This window comes from Eptatretus burgeri, chromosome 11 (genome assembly GCF_056783735.1).
Source record: "Eptatretus burgeri isolate ZD-2024b chromosome 11, Ebu_testis_v1, whole genome shotgun sequence".
NCBI lineage: Eukaryota > Metazoa > Chordata > Myxini > Myxiniformes > Myxinidae > Eptatretus > Eptatretus burgeri.
The window spans coordinates 22,132,555-22,155,076 of record NC_140971.1 but is presented as its reverse complement, the minus strand read 5'-3'; the positions used below and the strand labels follow the sequence as shown (position 1 = coordinate 22,155,076).

Sequence of the window (22,522 nt, the reverse complement as noted above, 5' to 3'; positions counted from 1 at the left end):
TGTGTGTGTGTGTGTGTGTGTGTGTGTGTGTGTGTGTGTGTGTGTGTGTGTGTGTGTGTGTGTGTGTGTGTGTCCGTGGGCCCCATCTGTTAAGTACAGCTGTTTAAGCGTTTTCTTTTAATTCTACATTGCCTGCCTTTTATTCAGTTAACTCTGCCTTCTTGCACGTTCCCCTGCCCCGTTATAAATAAATATCCCAGCTCGTTTCTGTGTTTCTTTCATTGGCTTGGCACGGTGTGTATTGAGAGATAGCGAGGGTAAATTGTTCATTTGGTCCGACGGGCCTTGGTAACCTCCGCTCGGGTTACACACGGTTCGGGCTCGGTAACGGCTCGTTCTGCTCGAGGGTGTGAATTCCCCGGTAGCTTTGCCCGCGTGGATAATTAGGTATATTGAAGTTTGGCAATTGACCCTACCCCACACAGTCAAATTATTGGCGATTTATGGTCCAGTAAGGGACCCGTACCTTTCGGACTTATCAGACAGTCACGACCTCAATTCCGGTGGAGCAGACTCTACTGCTCCCTCTTGCGGTTGTGCTCGCCACCGATACCCGGCACCGCAACACTATAACTTACATGAACAGGAACTGCAATGTGTGGAAGAAGAAATTGAGATTTGGAGTCAATATGCACAAAAAAAAAAATTCATTTCCACAAGTATGTTTCCACAGCAGTGAATACAGCCAATCATATTTTGGGTCTAATTAAGAGAACCTTCAACGTTTCTGACAAGGACGCTGTTCAAATCCAGTCAGACCACTCCTTCAATATGAGAACCCAGCTTGGTATCCAATCCAACATGTGTATCAGACATGGATTTGAGAATGTGCAGAGGACAACAAAACTCACATCTGCAGTTAGACAACTACCCTACCGAGATAGAATGAGGAGGTTTGTTATGCATTCTCGACACTACAGGCAGAGCAGGCGGATACATGATCGAGACACATGGGATCATACACATTGACAGGATTTAAACAGATTATTTTTCCCTTGGAATGCAGCAGCAGCAGCAGCAAACTGCCAGTGGTGAGGAATGGAAGTCGTCGGGGTATATTTTTTTAGTTTTATACCAAGGAATACATTAAACGTCAGAAGTGGGTTTTCAGCCGGAGGATTAGAAATAAATGTAATTGTCGCCCCCAGTATGTGATCGGCACACATTCAACAACACAACTTGATTTATATCGGTCAACCAGGAGGTTTCGCCTGTGCTCGCTCTCTCTGTCTTTCAGCACAAGAACACCTCCAAGTGAAATTATCCAAATTTCGTACCCTGGTAGATAGGGCATCATGTAGCTACAAGGTACAATGATCATGTGAATGTGGCCACACTCGCCTCTGAGCTGTCTCACCTGGGTTTGAATCCCAACCTAACTACAAACTGTCATCCTGGTGTTTCACAGGCAGAGCGAGTCATCAATGTGTGTGCCGTCTCTCGTATGGACATTAAACGAGCATTGCATCTGCCGGCCTTTGTTGGTGGGCGCTAAAGATCCCACGGTGTCCTTCGCTTAGAGTCGGTGAACTATCGCTGGCATCATGAACAAATTACAAAATTCCTACCCGAACCAGCAGAGGGCAATGCATCAGTGGCACAGCCGCACCCTCAGCCAATGACGCTACCCCGGAGCCTTGTGCTGCATACGAAAAAAAGAAAAAGATGCAATTGTGACAATAGCTGCCTGAAAAAGGGGTAGTGTACCAAGGTATTTACCCTTATCCCTTGCCGCTTGCTTTGGCCACCACCCTCAAAAATGCACATCGTTGCACTTCATGGCAATCTCCTGTGTGGCAAAAATAAGGAAGTCTTTCAAGCATTAACCTCTAGGTCAAAAAACATTGTTTAACTGAGCTTGGTATCAGAGTATCAACAACGAATACTTACACAAATTCAACGACAGAATTTGAAAGTCAAAGTAACGATTGACAAACCCTGCCCCCCCCCATGCCAAGCAAGCAATATGTTTGTAACACTGGTGCATGAACTACATGAGCATAGAAAAAAAAATTGTGGGAGAAAATGAGGAACAAATGGAAAGTCAAGAAGTTAGCACCAGACTCACTGGCATAATGGTTAGAGTACGCTCTGAGTCTGGGAGGTCGGCAGTTCAAAACCCGCAAGAGTCACACCAAAGACTGTTAAATGGTGTGTGCTTCTTCCTCGCTTGATGCTCAGCATTTAAAAGGATAGAGCACGGTCAATCAACCACAAGTTGGCAACAGCACCACAGGCGTTGAGAGGCCTGATGTCCTCTTCCTGCGTTGGAAGTTCCTTGAAAGAGCACTCTCAAATTAAAGCGGTCATATAAAAAGGGAACCAAAAGCAGCAAAGAACCCAAAGTACGAGAAAATAAAATAAAATAAACAAAACGGAATAATGGCAGGTGTGGGGTCTCAACAGGTCGGCCCAAAAAAAGCACAGTGCAGTGGTCACGTGGATTTGCAACTGTCAGAAGACAATCACTTTGGGCTGAACATAACAAAACCAGACAATTGAAACATAAAGCACAAGCTCTTTTCTTATATGCAGATAAAAGGATGCAGGCCAACAATACAAGAGAGGGAACGTCACATAAACCACGAGGAAAGAAATAGAAAAATATACCATCAGAGATGGGGAATCCTCCGCCAGTGAAAAATAATTGAAATCAGATAAGCAGTTTTCCATTTATGACAAAAAACATTTTTTTCAAGATGGCTGCCCCAGTCGGCCATCTTGGATCCAGCCACGCCCAAAATCAATAGGGTTCTTCCTTTTCAGGTGGTACATGTGTGACCCAAATTTCAAATCGATATGGTGAACAGTTTATGAGTTATCGCACTCACAGCTATAAATGTTGACGCCGCCCCAGTAGGCCATCTTGGATCCAGCCATGCCCAAAATCAATAGGGTTCTTCCTTTTCAGGTGGTACATGTATGACCCAAATTTCAAATCGATATGGCGAACAGTTTATGAGTTATCGCACTCACAGCTATAAATGTTGGCGCCGCCCCAGTAGGCCATCTTGGAGCCGGCCACGCCCAAAATAAATAGTGTTCTTCCTTTTCAGGTGGTACATGTGTGACCCAAATTTCAAATCGATATGGCGAACAGTTTATGAGTTATCACACTCACAGCTATAAATGTTGACGCCCAGCCAGCCGGCCGGACGGACGGACGACCCGGGTGACAACAATATCCCCCTTCCGCCACGCGGCGGGGGATAAAAACAAGCCGGAAGGCGACATGGGTGGTCGGGACATAATTACATACTAGTCATACAGTTTTTGACGGAACGGGCTGAAAATTTTTGACAAAGAGGTTGATTATAGTGTGCATAAAAGCCTGGAAGCCGATTTTTGATCTTCGAAAAAATTAACTTTTTAGGATTTTTCAAAAATTTCAAAGTCCCATTGCTAGGCAACGGTGGTGTCCATAGCAACGGTGCTCAAAAGCATAGAACTAGATCCTGGTATGAACCTACTTGTCAAGTTTCATCAAAATCGGTTTACTCCTCTGGCCTCCAGAGCTGTCCATTACATACAAACATACATACATACATACAGACAGAAAAAGTGAAAATAAGGGTACTCTAGCGACCACCCAAAAAAAACAAAAAAACAAGGGCAATCAGATGCAAGAGGTATTCTTCAGACTTGGGGGCAACACAGAACACCTCCAAGTGAAAAAAATTTCTTAGTTATTTTTATTTTTGGATACAAAGAGTTCTTTCCACGCTAGTGGGGAGTCGCCAGGAAATAACTTTGGAGTCCGCCAAAGTACTATCATTATTATTCCTCTGTTTTATCACAACTGCCAGAAGGAGGAAGCATATATATATATATATATATATATATATATATATATATATATATATATATATATATATATATATATATATATCTCAACTGCACACCACCCTCCTTAACAATGCTGCGAAATGGCCCCTGCAGTGCAGCATTTGAGCACAGCAGATTCATCGGAAGTCTCTGGAATGGCGGCGGCAGCACAGAAGATTCATCGGAATGCGCTTTTTTGCAACCTCCTCCTCCTCCCCCACCCCCCTCCCATGCTCCCTCCCAAACGGAAAATGTACGCAAGACTTCCTACATTTCTGTTCCCACACACATTGTAAACAATGTCATATTGTAACTGGTCAAAGCCAGATTACAGTGGGATTGCAACACACACACACACACACACACACACACACACACACACACACACACACACACACACACACACACACACACACACACACACACACACACACACACACACACACCATATAAATATCACAACCAAAATCTACAAGGTTCAGGAGTTCATACAGCCGTTTTACTCTCGCAAATAGAAATGAAAATACAAATAAACATACGTTCATGATAATTCACTCGTACACAACTATTACCGAGTAGACCAAGCCATCGACTCACCTATAAAAAGCATCCATGTAATATTCCTGTACAACGTGTTGATGATATCATCGGGAAAAACAATGTGCAATGTGCTCGTGGTATCATTGAACAATATTTCTGGATTTTAGTTCTTTATTATACCGTTACCTCCGCCACGGGAGGTGGAAGTCAGTCACCCATTTCTATCTGTGTGTCTGTGTACAGGATATCTCAAAAAAGTTGTGGATGGATTCGGATGAAACTTGGTGGAGAGGTTGGGTGTGTGGCAAAGACGAATTGATTCGATTTTGGTGAAGATCCAAATCGGGATCTGGATACGAGAATTATTTAATTTTTTTAATGATTCTTCACCATTGAGAGATGGGGCCACAAACGAGATCTGGCATGATGTTTCAAAAATGTATTGCGCCGGAGATGTTCTCGTGGATCAGGCATTACGTGGCGGAGGTATGTGCTCCACAAAGTGCCATCGAGTTCAGAGAGAGAGAAAGTGCAACCTCGGATTGCCTTCATCAGTCGTAAACAAATCTGTCTCATTAACTTCATCTCTCAATTGATATATTTAAGAGTTCGAGGTGAATGCAAATTAAGAGCCACAGTACAATACTGCACTGTTCATCCAGTAAACACACTTTGTTTGCAAGATCTGTTAAGCAATAGGACAACAAAGGACAAACAACAACCAAAGAAGCTGACGACAAAACAGCAACGGATGCCTGCAACAACAAAACAGCAACAGATGAGGCAGACAACAAAACAGCAACCTGTAACAAAATTAATTAGTGAGTGAAACACTGTTAATTAAGAAAGGATCCAGAGAAGAATTGAACAACTATAGACATGTTAGTTTGAATTCAGTTGTGGTTTTGGACACGTTAATTAGGGAGCCAGTTCAATAACTAGGAGTACAATCCTTGAATGTACACCAGGGGTTTACAGTGGACCGCATGAGACTCCCTCCTCACCGTGGCCAAGTGTGCCATCTCACTTCAGTAGAAAACAAACGGGTTGACGCGTTGGGTGAAACACCGAACCACCACCGAACATTCACCACACAATACTTGCTTCACTCACACATCTGTAGTCCGCGAGCTATCGGCACCAGTCACTGTCATCAAGTCCTTCAAGTAGCAGTTCGCCAGCTGGGCCTGTTCTCTCTTTCAACACTACTTCAACTACACCTCCTCCTCCTCCTCCTCCTGAAAATCCTCCTCTTTTAGTCCAGGTCATGTGACTTATCTCGCTCACATTGCTGCTGACAGCAAATGGGTCAACCAATCAACATTAAACTAACCACAAAATTTCATAACGCCAACAACAAAACAGCAACCGACGATGCCGCAAACAACAAAAAGCAACCTGAGAGCGACCAGTATTGCACGTTATCATTTTCTTCTTCTTTTTTTTTTTTTTTTTTCAAACAAGCACGTCTATAAAGTACTATTAGAATCCAAGTATGTTGATAAAGGATGTCCTATTAGAATCAGAGTACGTCTATAAAGGATGTAAGATTAGAATCAGAGTATGTGGATAAAGGATGTACTATTAGAATCCGAGTACGTCTACAAAGGATGTACTATTAGAATCAGAGTATGTCTATAAAGGATGTAAGATTAGAATCAGAGTATGTGGATAAAGGATATCCTATTAGAATCAGAGTATGTGGATAAAGGATGTCCTACGAGAATCAGAGTACGTCTATAAAGGATGTAAGATTAGAAGCAGAGTTTGTGGATAAAGGATGTCCTACGAGAATCAGAGTACGTCTATAAAGGATGTAAGATTAGAAGCAGAGTATGTGGATAAAGGATGTCCTACGAGAATCAGAGTACATCTATAAAGGATGTCCTATTAGAATCAGAGTATGTGGATAAAGGATGTCCTACGAGAATCAGAGTACGTCTATAAAGGATGTAAGATTAGAAGCAGAGTATGTGGATAAAGGATGTCCTACGATAATCAGAGTACGTCTATAAAGGATGTAAGATTAGAAGCAGAGTATGTGGATAAAGGATGTCCTATTAGAATCAGAGTACGTCTACAAAGGATGTCCTATTAGAATCAGAGTATGCGGATAAAGGATGTCCTACGAGAATCAGAGTACGTCTATAAAGGATGTAAGATTAGAAGCAGAGTATGTGGATAAAGGATGTCCTATTAGAATCAGAGTATGCGGATAAAGGATGTCCTACGAGAATCAGAGTACGTCTATAAAGGATGTAAGATTAGAAGCAGAGTATGTGGATAAAGGATGTCCTATTAGAATCAGAGTACGTCTACAAAGGATGTCCCATTAGAATCAGAGTATGTCTATAAAATATGTACTATTAGAATCAGAGTACATGGATAAAGGATGTCCTATGAGCATCAGAGTACATCGATAAAGGATGTCCTATTAGAATCAGAGTATGTCTTTAAAGGATGTGTTATTATTAATGCGAGTCCAGTATGAGTATTACGAACCAAGTGCATCTATAAAGTACGTACTATTAGACTGCATACATTACATTTAAGGCCAACCCCACACGTAGCTTGCTGGCTTCCTCCACTCTCGTCGCCGTGTGACTCTCAACGGAAGTCCTTTCTTCTCCTCTCCCTGTTAAAGCCGGAGTGCCCCAAGGCAGTGTTCTGGATGCAGCCCTATTTCCTGATCCCCCACCCTCGTTCACCCAAATCCCTCCTCCTTCCAATATTCCAGTTTCCTTCTGTCCACATTTTGTCCACCCACCCACATGCATGTCTTGCATCCTGTTTTTGTTGGTTACGTCCTGCTCCGTTCACCGCACTCACTCTTCCACGAGCCTCGACTTCGATGTATACAAAACAAATAAATAAATAACCTTCAGCCAGGTGGAGGTAAGCGCTCCATCTCACCTCTACCGAGGGCCGGTCGAGTTCATGTCGACGTGTTGAGTTTTGCTGAAGCAGAGCCCGTTATTAACTACAGGTAACTCCCGTAACCAACCTTGTAATGTAAATTATATATATATATATATATATATATATATATATATATATATATATATATATTTATTTTTTTGAAGAATGTATCTGATTAAACGGGGGAATCTGAGAAAGATTCCAGGCTGAGTAGCACGAAAAGGCGATCAAAATAAACCACAAAAACATATTTGGTCAGGCTTACAGACTTCAACGGCGCTGGGGACCAAAGGATGATCAAAGTATCGTCACGAATTCGTCACAGTAACATGACAGGATCTACAAGTTAGTTAACAGAAGTGTAAACTCTCTAGTTAAGCGTAAAATGGACAAAAAGACAAGGATACTCAGTACTCACTCACAAGCGCAGAGTCTTTACCGACGACGCAGCTTTCCCACAGAATACAGTCCAACCAGCTCCTCCCTGCAGGAGTTCGTGCGTACGATTCTTCTTCTTCTCCTTCCTTCTTCTTCTTCTTCTTCTTCTCCTTCCTTCTTCTTCTTCTTCTTCTTCTGCTCCTTCTTCTTCTTCATGTGTACATCTGTCAATCAAAGGGTACTTGTGACAATCTTCTTCTGGAAAAGTATAAACGAGCTTCATGCGTACAAATCTTCTTCTTCTTTTCTTCTTCTTCTTCTTCTGCCGACCTCAACTTAAAGCCTACGAATTTTCTTCTGCCTCACACTTTCTCAGCCCAAGCTGAGTACGTACGATTCTTCTTCTTCTTTTGTCCGGTTTGCCAAAGCTTATTTCGTATGAATCTTCTTCTTCGGCCTCCGTCCATTTGAGAGGCGGTGGCCGTTGTTTGTATGAACAGGAAGTGGATCTCGAGCCTGCTCCTGCATGTTTATCGCTTTGCGGTAACTGTAAAAAGCGATCACGTTGTGCTGTGGACGATTTATAAAATCTGTTCTTTCAACGGTTCAACCTTTGGCAAGAAGACACCATCCGTAACTCCGAAATGAATTAGTCCTGGAACAAGACCCTTGGGGGTGGACCCTGACTTAATATCCTGTCCAGTCTTGACATCGCCAGTCTGAGTTCAGGAAAATAAGTACTTGGATTTGTTTCTACTGGTTTCGAGTAAAAGAGAAAGGGACACTGAAGGGTCTTTCATACCACAGAAGGTGCACTCGGGGTGCGTGCTCTCTGCTTCGTAAATGGGATCGAACACAACCACGGAATGACAAATGATTTCACTCACTGAGCCATTCATTGAGACATAATTATGATTTTTACAACTTTTATGATTGTAAGACACTGCAGACTTTGTCCCAATGACCACGACACCTCGCAGGCTTTGTCCCAATGACCACGACACCTCGCAGGCTTTGTCCCAATGACCACGACACCTCGCAGGCTTTGTCTCAATGACCACGACACCTCGCAGGCTTTGTCCCAATGACCACGACACCTCGCAGGCTTTGTCCCAATGACCACGACACCTCACAGGCTTTGTCTCAATGACCACGACATCTCGCAGACTTTGTCCCAATGACCATGACACCTCACAGGCTTTGTCGCAATGGCCACGACACCTCGCAGGCTTTGTCCCAATGACCACGACACCTCACAGGCTTTGTCCCAATGACAATGACACCTCGCAGGCTTTGTCAATGACCACGACACCTCGCAGGCTTTGTCTCAATGACCACGACACCTCGCAGGCTTTGTCCCAATGACCATGACACCTCACAGGCTTTGTCTCAATGACCACGACACCTCGCAAGCTTTGTCCCAATGACCATGACACCTCGCAGGCTTTGTCAATGACCACGACACCTCACAGGCTTTGTCTCAATGACCACGACACCTCGCAGGCTTTGTCCCAATGACCATGACACCTCACAAGCTTTGTCCCAATGACAATGACACCTCGCAGGCTTTGTCTCAGTGACCTGCTTGGTGGTGAAAGTTTTGTTCGAAAATACAGGGTGGGACATTTATATCTGACACATTTGTCATCATTTTGGCAGGAAGCAGTCAGGGCATAACTCATATTCTCCCCCCCCCCCTTATTGCAGGTGCTGCCTAAAAGTTTTGATTGATGGAACACAATGACCAACAAACGAGGACTCACCTGCTTGTGTGGCATAATTGAAAGCAATCATCACTGCAACCATCCACACGATTGCGCAAGACACATTGCACGCAGTCATGAACAACATGCCAATTCACGAATGCAACAGTTCCAATGGGGCCCATTTTTCAGATGTAAGTTTAAAGTAGCTGTCTTCAGTCTTAGCATAATCTCTGATCTGTGTGCCTTCCAACCATGTGCTCTACGCAGTATTTATAATGGTCATTAATTTTTTACAGTATTAAGAAATGTGTCAGATATAAATGCCCCACCCTGTACACGCACAGACTTAAAAATGGTTGTTTACATCAGAATTTTGTTATCATTTAAAAACACCTGGAAAATCGCCCCCCCCCCAAAAAAAAACGAACAAAAAAAATAAATTCCAATCTTTCGAAGAAACGGGAAAGTTTGAATTTTCAGGAAAATCTTTGAGTTACAGAAACTACTGCTCGGTACGTAAACATACAAACCCCAAAGATGGACATTTCCTCCATGGAGACCTCAAGCCTCGTGTTTTCGATGAGATTGCTGTTTTACTGGCGACCGTTGAGCTACGATAGGTTAGAAACCACCGAATGCTCATTAATTTTATCAGATGAAAAGCGAAACTGCAGTTCATAAACCCCCAAATGGGTGCGTTCGGACCCCCCCTCCCCCTCCTCCAGTGTGATCAAACCCCTTTCTGGTCTCTCCAAACCTCCGTCCCATTAACCACACCCACCCGTTCCTCAGTTTCATGTTTGTGGTTAAATAATGACGACGACTTCTTTAAAGGACATAAACATTCCCACGCTCTTGTGGAGTTGGCGATGGAGAGTTGGGCCAAGTCTTTTCACGAACCGGCTGGCCAGGCCTGTCGGTCGACGAACTACAGTCTCTCTCTATATCGAGTGCAGCCTGTGGCTGCTGGTTGCAGCATTGGCTGGGACGCGGCTGTGCCGCTGATGCAGTGTCCCCCTTACCAGTACACTGGTACTCATTTCGCCGACCTCGGAAGGATGACAGGCTGAGTCAACCTCCTGGTGTATTTTAATTCAGCGGCCAACGGGGCTTGAACTCAGGACCCGAGGATCCCAAGCCGCCACCCAACCCACTAAGCCAACACCAGGCTACGAATTACAGTAAAGGAATGAATTTGTATTTTATTGAAGGTGCCGGCGATAGCTCGCCTACTCGAGGGACCCAACACACTGATGAATGACCCGACCTGTGAAACACCAGAATGACGGTTTCTACCTGGGTCGGGATTCAAACACAGGTCAGACAGGCTGTCTGTGATTCACAGCGAAAATAATGTGAATACAATCTTTATACACGAAAAATAGGTTGTAATGATGATCAATAAGTTGTTTATAATGTTTTTGTAAAAGCCGTTGGTTTGTTTGAAAGGAATTATTTAATTTGCATCGCAGAAAAGGAAATTCCCCAAACTCTCCCACCCCATTCCTGGCAACCAGCAGCACCGGTGCTGCAATCGTGTAACTCTCGCGAGATGTTCTGGACATTATGCCTCGCCCACCCCATTCCCAGCAACCAGCAGCACCGGTGCTGCAATCGTGCAACTCTCGCGAGATGTTCCGGACACTATACCTCGCCCACCCCATTCCCGGCAACCAGCAGCACCGGTGCTGCAATCGTGCAACTCTCGCGAGATGTTTCGGACACTATACCTCGCCCACCCCATTCCCGGCAAACAGCAGCACCGGTGCTGCAATCGTGTAACTCTCGCGAGATGTTCTGGACATTATGCCACGCCCACCCCACGTGATGGAACAGTGTGGGCGGAGCTCTGCCAAATTAACATTTTCCATTGAGACGCACAAGGAATTTGGATTTCGGAGGAGGCCGTTGGGCCCACCATAGCTTTGCCACATTAAAAAAAAATCATATTAATTTAATCCCGATCACTTTATGACACTCGTCACGAGTGTGTACGCCTTAGAATTTGAGAAGAGTCTTTATATTTGTTTGTTTGACTTATAACATGCAACATCAGCACTTGTTCAGGAGATACCACAGTCAGGCTCAGATCCGATGGCGTTTAAATGCTCACCATGAACAGAAGTCGGTCAAGATGGAGGTTCCACCCCCGGAGGCTGGAGAGCGCCGCCGAAACATACATGGCGAGGTCGAGGTCGTCGTCCATGATGGCGAGGTCGTCTCCTTGCCTCCCACGTGTTATGCACGCCATTCCGAGCGGACCATGACACAAACTCCTGGAAATGGAATCTTGAGAAAAACAACCATGACACTAGCCAAACAACAGTCACAAAACGTTATGTGTGAAGCCCACAAGAGGGTCAGCCACCATGACCAGATGTAAATGCCACAGCCCGACACCATACACGAATTGTATAATATGGTTACTCAACAGAATCGACCAGCGATAAGCAGGCTGTCTAAGCGATCGGACAGAGCGTCGAAGCACAGGGGATGGTGATGGTGTAACTCAAGGATGCACTTGAGTCCTGGGGAAGGTCGTCAGAGGCTTCAGGAGCATGATCACCGGTTGGGCAGTTGGTTGAAATGTCCACAGGGTGAAAGGGTGACGTGGGCTTGACGGTGTACAGGCAGAGGTCTGATCCAAATGGATACAACCTGGGGAGGCAGGTCGAGACAGCTCAGGTGGTACCTTGGGGGCAATAGCCGGGCCACCAGGTGTTTCTTCATTTTAGCCATGATGAAACCGGGCAGCAGAGGTTTTCCATTGCAGACAACGTACAATGTTGTACCAATGGTAGTGCGCATGGGAGATCCATAAGAAATAATCCACAACTGGTCTGACTCTTCAGGGAAGGTTATTGTGCGATGTGACTGAAGGGGTGTCTGAGCTTCGGCGAGAGCAGTGGTTAATTTGTCAGTCCATGACATACAGTCCTGAGAGGGGCGGTCGGCTCAAGAATCATCCAAGGGGGACAACAATGCAGTTGCATTCCATAAAACACGCGCGAGGACCTTGTAAGCACCAACAAAGGACCGAAGGCCTTTCACAGTGATAGGTGGATGGCAGGACATCAGAGTGGCGACTTGGTGAGGACCAACACCCAAATGACCCGAAGACCATAATCAATCCTGGGATAGTGGTGGATTTTGGGCAGATGACAGTTTTTGTGGCTGAGAGTTGAAGGTCACATTTATCCAAGCTATGAAGCACAGTGGACCAAGCTTTCAATTGTTCCTCAGGTGAATCTGCACCACAGAATATCATCTGCGGTTTTGGCTGCCTGCACTCTCAACCTTGAGGAAGTCTCCAAGAATGTGACACATCAGCTCCTCAAGTGCAGTCTCAGAGCCTGGCATGTCCATGGAAGACCGGGCGGGAATAAACACGAATCCCACTGAATGGGGTGACAACGCCACAATATTTCATAGAATGCTTTGCGAGTGGTATCTGAAACGAGGCCTGAGACAATACAAGTCAGATATGATGATATAGGACCAACCCACAATGGTGTGGAGAGTGGACTCTATGCAAGGCATTAATGATGGTTGCAGTTTGCTGTAGTGGCCAACATCCGAGAAACGCAGTGACAAGTTGAGATCCACCACCAGACTTTCCGATGAGGAATGTGGGGTTAACCTCTTCCACAGACATCGACATCGACATCTTCAGCTTCAACGAACACACCGACAGCTTTCAACTCATCAAACCTGGCCTGCAGGTCGACGAAGCGTGATGGGTCATACTGAGGGAGACCGGGGACGACCCTTGCACTGTGGGGGTTGAGTTGGACCCATATTGACAATTTTAGGATCAAAAACAGGTTTGAACTCATGATGGAGAGGGGTGAACTTCACCCTGATATCCCTGCCAGGATGTTGTCAGGATCAATGCAGACAGTGTCAATACAGGCATGAGGTGAAGTAGTACTGCAGCATAGCAAACCAATTGTTCGACTTTTCATAAAAGCACCAAAATTGGTACATATGTTGACTAATGTATTCTGAACAATTCTGGATATGGAGCCACTCGAGATTTTACCTTGGTCAGCTTTGGCGGCCATTTTCCAAAATGGCCGCCATTCTACTTTAACAACATGGGATATCTGTCATTGTTATTCTCTTTGTAGGTTTCTCAGAGGTGATAAATACTCCATGTGATGTGCATTTACAAAGGAAAACAACACAAATGTCATTTGTGTTGATTTATTATATTTCCAACCATTGTATTGGGGAAAAATGGTCATTTTTATGGGAAAATCCATTTTCGCACACAGCATCAGTGACAGGTTCAGAAGTATTTTGTTGTGGTGGTGGTAGTGGTGGAAGTGGTGTTGTAATTGGTAATATTGGTTTAGTAGTAGTAGTAGTATTAGTAGTAAGTAGTATTAGTGTGGTAACAAGGTGTTTTGTGTTTTTGCAGAATATGGAGTGATAATCATCAGGAGCGGAGTCAACACGAGCGGGAGTGAGCATGTCAAAGAAGTTCCAGCTAGTGCATTCTTCCATGGACCATGCGTCTGTTGGCCCATCCAACACAAACTGTGAACTGTGTGCCATATGCCAAGAGGACACAGCAGAGTCCCTTGTTTGCCCAGAAAATACGAAACGTCCAAACACACGGAGTGGGTACAAGACACTGGCCGGGAATCTGATGTAGTTTGGAGAGTTGGGCTTACTACCCAGAACGCTGCAGCTTGATAGACTTGATGAAGGAGAGGGCATCGAGGCTGCACTGGTTGCTCACAAAGCTGTCTATCATAAATGATGCATGCTTTGTTTTAATACAACAAAGTTGCAAAGAGCACAGAAGAGGCCAGCAGGAGGCAGCTCATCTGGTGAAGGCAATGCCGTGCCAGGAAAGCGCACCAGGTCACTCAGTGCAGAATCAAGTACCTCTAGTCAACCCTCATGCTTCTTCTGCAGACAGTCTGGTGTGGACACCTTACATGAAGCCACCACCTTCAAGATTGATCAGCGTGTGCGGCAGTGTGCAACACAAATTGGAGACCACGAACTGCTGGCACGGCTCAGCATGGGTGATATGCGAACTCTTGATGTCAAGTATCATTCCAAGTGTTTAATGTCTCTCTACAATCGCGCAAAGTCCTCTGTCAATGCTGAAGACAAGACTGGTCATGAAAGTGTGGTCTCCGGAATTGTGCTGGCAGAACTTGCCCTTTACATTGAAGATACTCACCTGGAAGAGGACACATCTCCTGTATTCAGACTTGCCGACCTTGCAAACCTGTACGCGAACAGAATGGAGCATTTTGGAGTTCCCTTGGACATGAGAGTGAATACGACAAGGCTGAAAGAGCGCCTACTCGCCCAGCTCCCAGGCTGACGGGCACAGAGCAAAGGACGAGATGTCCTGTTGGCATTTGATGAGGACATTGGCGAGGCACTTGGCAAAGCCTGCGAGCTGGACTGTGACAGTGAATTAGTTCACCTCGCTCGAACTTCACAGATAGTTCGTCGATACATGTTTGAGGAAGCCAACTCATTCACTGGCTCATTCAAGGAAGGCTGCCAGCAGGAGGCTGTGCCACCTGTGCTACTTTCACTGGTAAATATGGTGCTGCATGGACCCTCCATCAATAATCAATTTGATGCTCCTTCAAGATAGGCAGCTTTGTCCATTGCACAGCTCCTGAAATTCAATGGTGCCAAGCATCGCCAGAAGCAGAAAAGAAGCACCTCTCCTGTTGGTACAAAGACACAAGAACATCCAGCTGTCAGACATGCCACATCTCAAGAAACTCCTCTGCCAATGCACATTGGCCTGATGCTGCACGCTGAGACTCGCAAGAGGGAACTAGTGGACAAGCTCTTCAGTTGTGGTCTCAGCATCTCATACGACCGTGTCCTGTGCCTTTCTGCAGAGATGGGAAACCGGGCGTGTCAGATGTTCCAAACAGAACAAGTGGTCTGCCCGCCAACCCTGCGTGGTAGTGTGTTCACGACCGCAGCTGTGGACAACATCGACCACAACCCTAGTTCCACAACAGCAAAGGATTCGTTCCATGGAACAGGGATCTCTCTCCTGCAACACCCAGTGTGTAGAGATGGAGGAGTGGAACGTGGGATTGTCATCACTGGCGGGCCTGCTGTATCAAGGACTGTTGACCATCTACCTAAGTACTACAATGAGGTACCACCTGTTGCTTCCACTGTCAAGGGCTCAACAGTACCGGCCACCTCTGTGACTTCTCTGAAACGGGACAGCTTTGCAGAGCATAAGGAGAAAGAGTATGAGTGGTTGGAGAACCTGAGAAGTGCGCTCGAAGTACAACATATGACCACAGATGGAGTCTTTCAGAAGACATCATGGGCTGTATACCTTGCCAGCCACCAGGAGCCTGGTCAAGCTATCATCACGCCAACTTCACGACTTCCTCTGTTCCATGAGAGTGCACACACAGTCACAATGATCAGACACTCCATGGATGTGGTCAGAAGTGCCATTGAGCATCTCAACCCGGGCCAAACGCCTGTTCTGGCTTTCGACCAGCCACTGTTTGCTCTTGCGAAGCAGATACCGTGGAAGTGGCCAGAAACACATGGGGAAGACAAACTGGTGGTGATGTTCGGAGGCCTGCATGTCGAGATGGCAGCACTGAAGACACTAGGTGACTGGTTGCAGGGAAGCGGGTGGACGCATGCACTCGCACAGGCAGAGATTGCTACTGCAGGAACCACTGACTCCTTTCTTCGAGCCTCTCACATCACACGCACAAGAAGGTCACACCAGCTCCCAGCGGCTGCCTTGTACATACTCCAACGACGTGCATACGATCAGCACAGCGCCAGTGCAGAAGATGACCAGCCTCCCGAGGACTTTGAAGACTGGTGCCATGAGAAAGAGAACAGCTCTCCCCAGTTTTTGTATTGAGCAACAGTCCTGGATCTGGAGCTCTCCATCCTAATCTACGTGCGATCTCTGAGAGAGGGAGATTTCATAATGTACATGGATGCTTTCACTGAGATCGTCCCATGGTTCTTCGCGCTGGACCATATAAACTATGCCCAGTGGATACCGGTCCATCTGCGTGACATGGCAGAACTTCCACAACAGCACCCAGTGATCTACAATGAGTTCAAGGCAGGCCACTTCGCAGGGCAAAAGACCAAGAAGGCATTCTCAGCAATTCCTCTTGATCAAGCGCATGAACAAAACAATGCCCGTGTCACGGGTGACGGAGGTGCCGTTGACTTGACAGACAATCCCAGTGCTCTGAGGGACTGGATGGTCACCGGACCCGAGGTGGCCAGAGTGATCATGAAGTTTGAGGAGGCGAACATGCATCCAAATGCCAATGAAGAGACACGTCACCATGAAGAAACACCGCGTGCACAGGAAGCATTTGCCAAAGATGTACAATCACTTGTGGCTGTCATTGAAGAGCTGGGGAATCCCTTCGAGGAGGATAGTCCAGATTTGCTGGTCCTCGATACCAAGGAGATTGCCGATCATGCAGTGATTGAAACAGTTTCTTACTGCCAAGCAGATTGGACAAGAACAGTTTCAGGCATACTCAAAAGATTGTCTCATCGACAGAACCAAGACTATTGACGAACCTATAAAGAGGAACAAACTCCCCCTCTTCGAAACAGACAGAAGACCAAAAGCACCCAAAGGAAAGGAAGCATCTGTGAAGAATGATATGGCCTTACTTGCAAGGCTCTACATAGGCTGCCAGAACCACGATGGGAACCTGAATGAGTTCTTCCGTCATGAAAATCAAGCATGCCCTCCCGCGTTATCTGATGCAGGTAAGCTACAACTGGGTAGCAAAAGCAACTTGCTGGTGTGCCTTGAAGGCGTTGCTGAAGCTCAGTCTGATGCACCTGCTGTCAATTCTGTTGTCCTTGACGGCGCCGTCATCGTGCAGATGTTGAAGCCTGGCACTGCCAAGATATTTGAAGAATATGCCCACCAAGTCTTCATCCCATACGTCGAGGGGTAGCTGCATCGTGCTTCATGTCTCGACCTCGTTTGGGATAGCTACAAAGATGGCTCCTTGAAGACGGCGACAAGTGAGAAACGAAGAAAAGGGGTGCGACAGCGCATGGTGAGCACCGCAGCCATACCAGGAAACTGGCAGAGTTTCCTACGTGTCGACGCAAACAAGGTGGAGCTCTTCACCTTCCTGTCCAATGTGCTGGTGCAGTCCTTCTATGACGAGGGAAAGGAGCTGGTAGTCACTGATGGTGAAGCAGTCATCTGCATTCCAAGGCAGGAAGATGAAAGCTCTCTGGCTCCATGCGGTCAAGAAGAGGCGGACACTCGCATCATGCTACATGTGGCCCATGCTGCAGAACATGACCACCGTCGGATTAAAGTTCGAACCGTAGACACCGACGTCGTCGTCTTGGCGGTGATGGTAGCCCAGGCACTACCATGCGTGGATAAACTCTGGATTGCCTTTGGGACGGGCAAGAACTACCACTACATCCCTGCCCATGAAACAGCTGCCTCCCTCGGTCCACAGAAGGCACATGCTCTCCCTGTCTTCCACGCCATGACCGGATGTGACACGGTATCAGCATTCGTGGGGCATGGGAAGAAATCTGCCTGGGCCAATGGGACTCATTTCCAGAACTGACAGATTCTCTTGTGACCCTGACCACCACGCCAGTCAACATCCAGGATGACACAATGCACTGCATTGAAAGTTTTGTGGTGCTCCTCTCTGACCGCACCAGTCCATATACGGACGTCAATGAGGCCAGAAAGAAACTCTTCGCCAGGAGGAACTCCGTCCAGCGCATCCCACCTACCTACGATGTTTTGGAACAGCATGTGAAGAGATCAGTCTTCCAGGGTGGCTATGTCTGGGGGCAGGTCTTGGTCCCTCAACCCATGCTTCCATCACCAACAAGCTGGGGTTGGTGGCAAACAGAGGATGGGTCCTACGAACCGCTCTGGACCACACTCCCTGAGGCTTCAAAAAGCTGCTTCGAGCTGGTGTCGTGCGGCTGCAAAAAAGGCTGTAGAAACCATTGCAAATGCAAGAAGGCTAATCTACAATGCACTGGACTGTGTGCTTGTGAAGGAGAATGTCAGTAGACAGACGCAGTAGACACAGACTGAGATATCGGCCTAGCTTAGAATGTGCAAATGCAAAGTCGCATTGCTTGTAAAAGTGTTGACTTCTTGATCCAGAGCCAGTACACTTGAGCTCAGAAACTCATATTGTACTCGACTGATGTATGCGTGTACCATGTGTCCTGGTAGAATGGTAGTAGACAGTAAACCGTAGCCGCTTCAAAGTGAATTGTGCAATAATTTGACTACATTTTCTGAGTTTGTCATTATCATGATTATCAGTTCCCTTTTCAAAATAGAGTAAAGTATGTAATCTATAATGGAATTTTTGTTGATTCCAAACCCATTGAATGTGATGAATATCATTTGACTCTTGTTCTCCAGGCAATTATGGGTACTTTTCAGCGAAAAGTTTCAGGAGAGCAGCAATTTACAAATCAAATAATGGCTTTTTTACCGAAAATACTGGCTCATAATATTTGAATATGCCTTTTCATGGTCAATTTAATGAATTTTACACTTTCCTTATATCTAACACCAATACAATAAGAAAATAAGAGCATATAGCCAATTTCGCTAAAGTAGAATGGCGGCCATTTTGGAAAATGGTCGCCGAAGCTGACCAAGGCACAATCTCGGGTGGCTCCATATCTTGAATTGTTCGGAATACATTATTCTACATGTGTAACAATTTTGGTGCTTTTATGCAAATTTGAACAATTGATCTGAAATATCAGACTACGCTGCAGGACCAAATATGCTTCGGTGAATCGAGATCGGTGGTATGCATTTTGAGGAAAGGGAAACAAAATTGAGCTCACCATTAGGGTAAGGGATTTTTTCCCCGGGGGGGGGGGGGTCATTGGTGTGTTTGCCCTCCCTCCCTGCACACCTTGTCTCTCGCCAAACCTGGAAAAATTGCTTCCGAATACACAAATGAGTCTGAACCATTTGTTGTGCTTAGAGACGGTGTCCTGGTTGTTGAAAAGATGACGCGCTTCGGGTTGGAGTCCCGTTTGTTGAAAAGTTGGTCCTGATCAGACAGAGTCATTGTGTGCACTCCCCTTTTTAGGTCTCGGTGCCACACTCAAAGTAATTTTGTGTCTCAACCTGAAGTGGGATATTCTGTAATTTGGCTGTTCCACCTGAAGCTGGAATAAAATTTGGCTGTTCCAACCTGAAGTTGGATAAATTGACTAATATTGGTATCTCCACCTGAAATAGAGGGATAAATTGATGAAATTCATTGTTTCCAACCAGAAGTTGGAGTTGACAGAATTGTGGGTTTATTTTCAATTGAATATTGGAAGGATAGTGCTCTTGTGAATTTGTATTTGCACTGAATTTTGTACTTGTACTGAATTTGTGTTGACTTGCATTGAATTTTGTGTGTGCATTAAATTGCATTGACTTAGACAGAGTACTAAGTGTTTTGTATGTGCACTGAATTACATTGATTTGCATGTCATACTAAGTGTTGTATTATTTGAGTTATATACATTAAGTCAGCGAGTGTTGATATCGTTTGTGTATGATATATCAATGTTTAAGTTTGTGTATTGTGAGCTGGGAAGCTTATGGGCAACAAATAAGCACGGAAAGTGGAGATATGTATAGGTCACCGTGCACTGTGAAGACTGAAAATGGCGAGGTGCACTGCTGATTTCAGAGGAGGTACGGTCATGTCAGATTCCTCACACGCCATTGCAGCTTCGGCATTGAAACAAAATAACTGGATTTATGGCTCGTATTGAAAGACAGAGCCCTGGTGTTATAATGCGGTCTCTTTACAGTGCAAAACAAATGTCGTTGAGAGTGTTTTAAGACCAGATAGAGGTAGTCTATGTGAATTTGATTTTGGTCAACATCTGAATTTGAAGCGACTGTGGACTCTATGCCTCCATCCGGGATGATAAGGAACTGAAGATCACTGTACGATGTTACAATCCTTCAAATATTGATGAAAATGTCTTGTTAGAAATGATTTTGCAACAACTAAAGCGTGAAGCGAAATGGACATTCACACAAAAAAAATACATAAAACTACCTCAGCAATATGCAGTTTGGGGACAGATTACTCACATGAACAGCCAAATTACTGCCCCTCGCCCCATGGTCAATTGGGATGCTTTTGCAAAGCAATTGAATGTAAAACTTTAGGCAGAGAATTGAAGAAAGCTATTTAAGCTTTTCTGTTCATGATTTGGTGGCTGGATCATGATGTTTGTTGTGTGCGTTCTTGATCCCTTCTGGTTGCTGTTTAAATGTTAATACATACTGTTACGAATTCGTGCCCGCCGCCGTACGAACTGCCGCTTTCCACTAATAGTAGCAGCTCGTCCACCGGACGGACAATTCAGTCGTGACCTTCCGGAGCAATGCCGGAACCCTGTCACGGGTGGGTCTTCAACCCCACCACTGCCTAGCCAATTTTCTACCCGTGCAGGATAGGGTCAATCGCCAAATCTCAATATACCTAAGTACCCGCGCGGATAGCTAACCGGGAGACCGTACCTCGGCGCAGGTCGGCTTGAACACGAACCGCCCAAGCGGTCCGTTCCGTTCTGCAGTAATAACCGAGCGGGTATTATCGCCCAACCTCGCCGGATCCGATTCCATTTAACGGGTATTTAACAACCCCAACTATTATTCCGCGATGCAAGATGGCATTTCAATGAGGTGAAAGGAGGACTCGACAAACAGGGCACATTTATTCTCAATTTACACACAACACGTATGCAGGCAAAGCAATGGAACAATCATGCACGTATATAGAAAAGCATACACGGGACGGGGACAAAGACACGAGCAAGGCAAACAAAAGCAAGGGAAAGCTCTACGACTGAATATTATTATTATTATTATTATTATTATTATTATTATTACACAGGCACTTAAAAGGTTTTACTTAGCAAGACACAGCCCCACCAACATTCACTCAAAAGAAAAGAAAAGACCACCCCCACAGACAGAGGGGTCAAACTGGGCCCGTGGGCCTTTATGGCGTGGGACTTGGCTGACCGAATGGGTCCCACGAGACCGACGCTGGTCAGCTGCACCCTCGTGGTGCGACGGTTGGCAAGCTCTCTCCGGCACTCTCCTCTCGTGCGCGCCTCGGCCCTGGACCACCACACACCACCCTCACGACTTGGCGCCCAGAGGGAAGGCACCTGGATCTCGAACACCACGGAGCAGCAGCAATCCCCAATGCCACAAAGAGACGAAGCTCCCCCGAAGAGACAATACGACTCGACGACCAACAATGAATGAACCTGGCGTCTCGTGCACCCTTTTATTCCCCAGGTTCCAACGCCTGACTCCTCCCCGTTTTCGGCTCCGGCCCCCTTCCAGCTCCTGCAGGAAGCTTCTAGAAAAGGGGCGTGCCCTCTCCTCCCCCTCCCCGCACGCCACGCGGGGGGCGAGAGAAATCATTCTTGGCTCAGGTCCAAGGAAATCATTCCCCCAAAAAGAGGCCCCCACCCTTTCTCACTTTTGACCTCTGCTCGCATCGCACCTCCCCCACACCAAGCGCGGAGAGAATAGGCAGGAAAAATAGGCGGGAAAATCCACGCACCATTGGAGGTTTCTCCTTGGTCTTTTTGCTTGCGTTGCGTTGGCTTTCGCAGATGCTATTCATTGGTGCGTGGGATGGTGGTGTGGTTGCTTGTAGTTGTGGAGTGGCTGGTGGTTGGCGTTGTGGTTGCGAAAGTGGTTAGGTGATTGATGGGGTAGAGAAGGTGGTGAGGCGATGTTGGTGGTTGGGGGTAAAGTGGCGAGGATGGCATGGTTTGTTGAGAGGCGCGTGTGGTTGTGGTAGAGGGGTTGTGGTGAAGATTGCTGTGAAGCGGTTGTTGAGAGCGATGTTGGTGGTGGTGGTTCGGTTGTGGTTGATGGTTGAGGCGATCGTGGTTGTTGTGATGGTGGCGTGGTTGGCGTTGTGGTTAAGGTGGTTGTTGTAATGGTGGTTGAGATGTGGTTGGTCCAAAATAACGATAGAAAAAGAAAAACCTACCTCAAAGGATCACAGCTCTGTGACAGGAATAATTCCCATTAAACAACGGTGGGGAAATCTAACTGAACACAGACTTATCGATCCAACTGA

The 22,522-nt window shown here is 46.1% G+C and overlaps 1 protein-coding gene and 1 pseudogene across 6 annotated transcripts in view; one reads left to right on the top strand and one right to left on the bottom strand.

Annotated features, from left to right (window-relative positions):
• The window catches only part of LOC147016650 (granulocyte colony-stimulating factor receptor-like), a 78,250-nt gene extending 66,616 nt beyond the window's left edge, over positions 1–11,634 (bottom strand). Inside the window, exon 1 of one of the 6 annotated variants that reach the window (XM_085845522.1) lies at positions 11,482–11,634. In XM_085845522.1, coding sequence (XP_085701648.1) covers positions 11,482–11,619 — 138 coding nt within the window. In that variant the 5' untranslated portion in view covers positions 11,620–11,634. Of the gene's footprint in view, positions 1–2,068; positions 2,090–5,478; positions 5,498–6,911; positions 7,016–7,702; positions 7,863–11,481 lie in introns of those variants that run through there. The other 5 variants (XM_085845524.1, XM_085845525.1, XM_085845521.1 and 2 more) reach the window with 5 other exon arrangements.
• Positions 11,635–14,092: 2,458 nt separating this feature from the next.
• On the top strand, positions 14,093–19,218 carry LOC147016649 (uncharacterized; annotated as a pseudogene).
• The last annotated feature ends 3,304 nt before the right edge of the window (positions 19,219–22,522 follow it).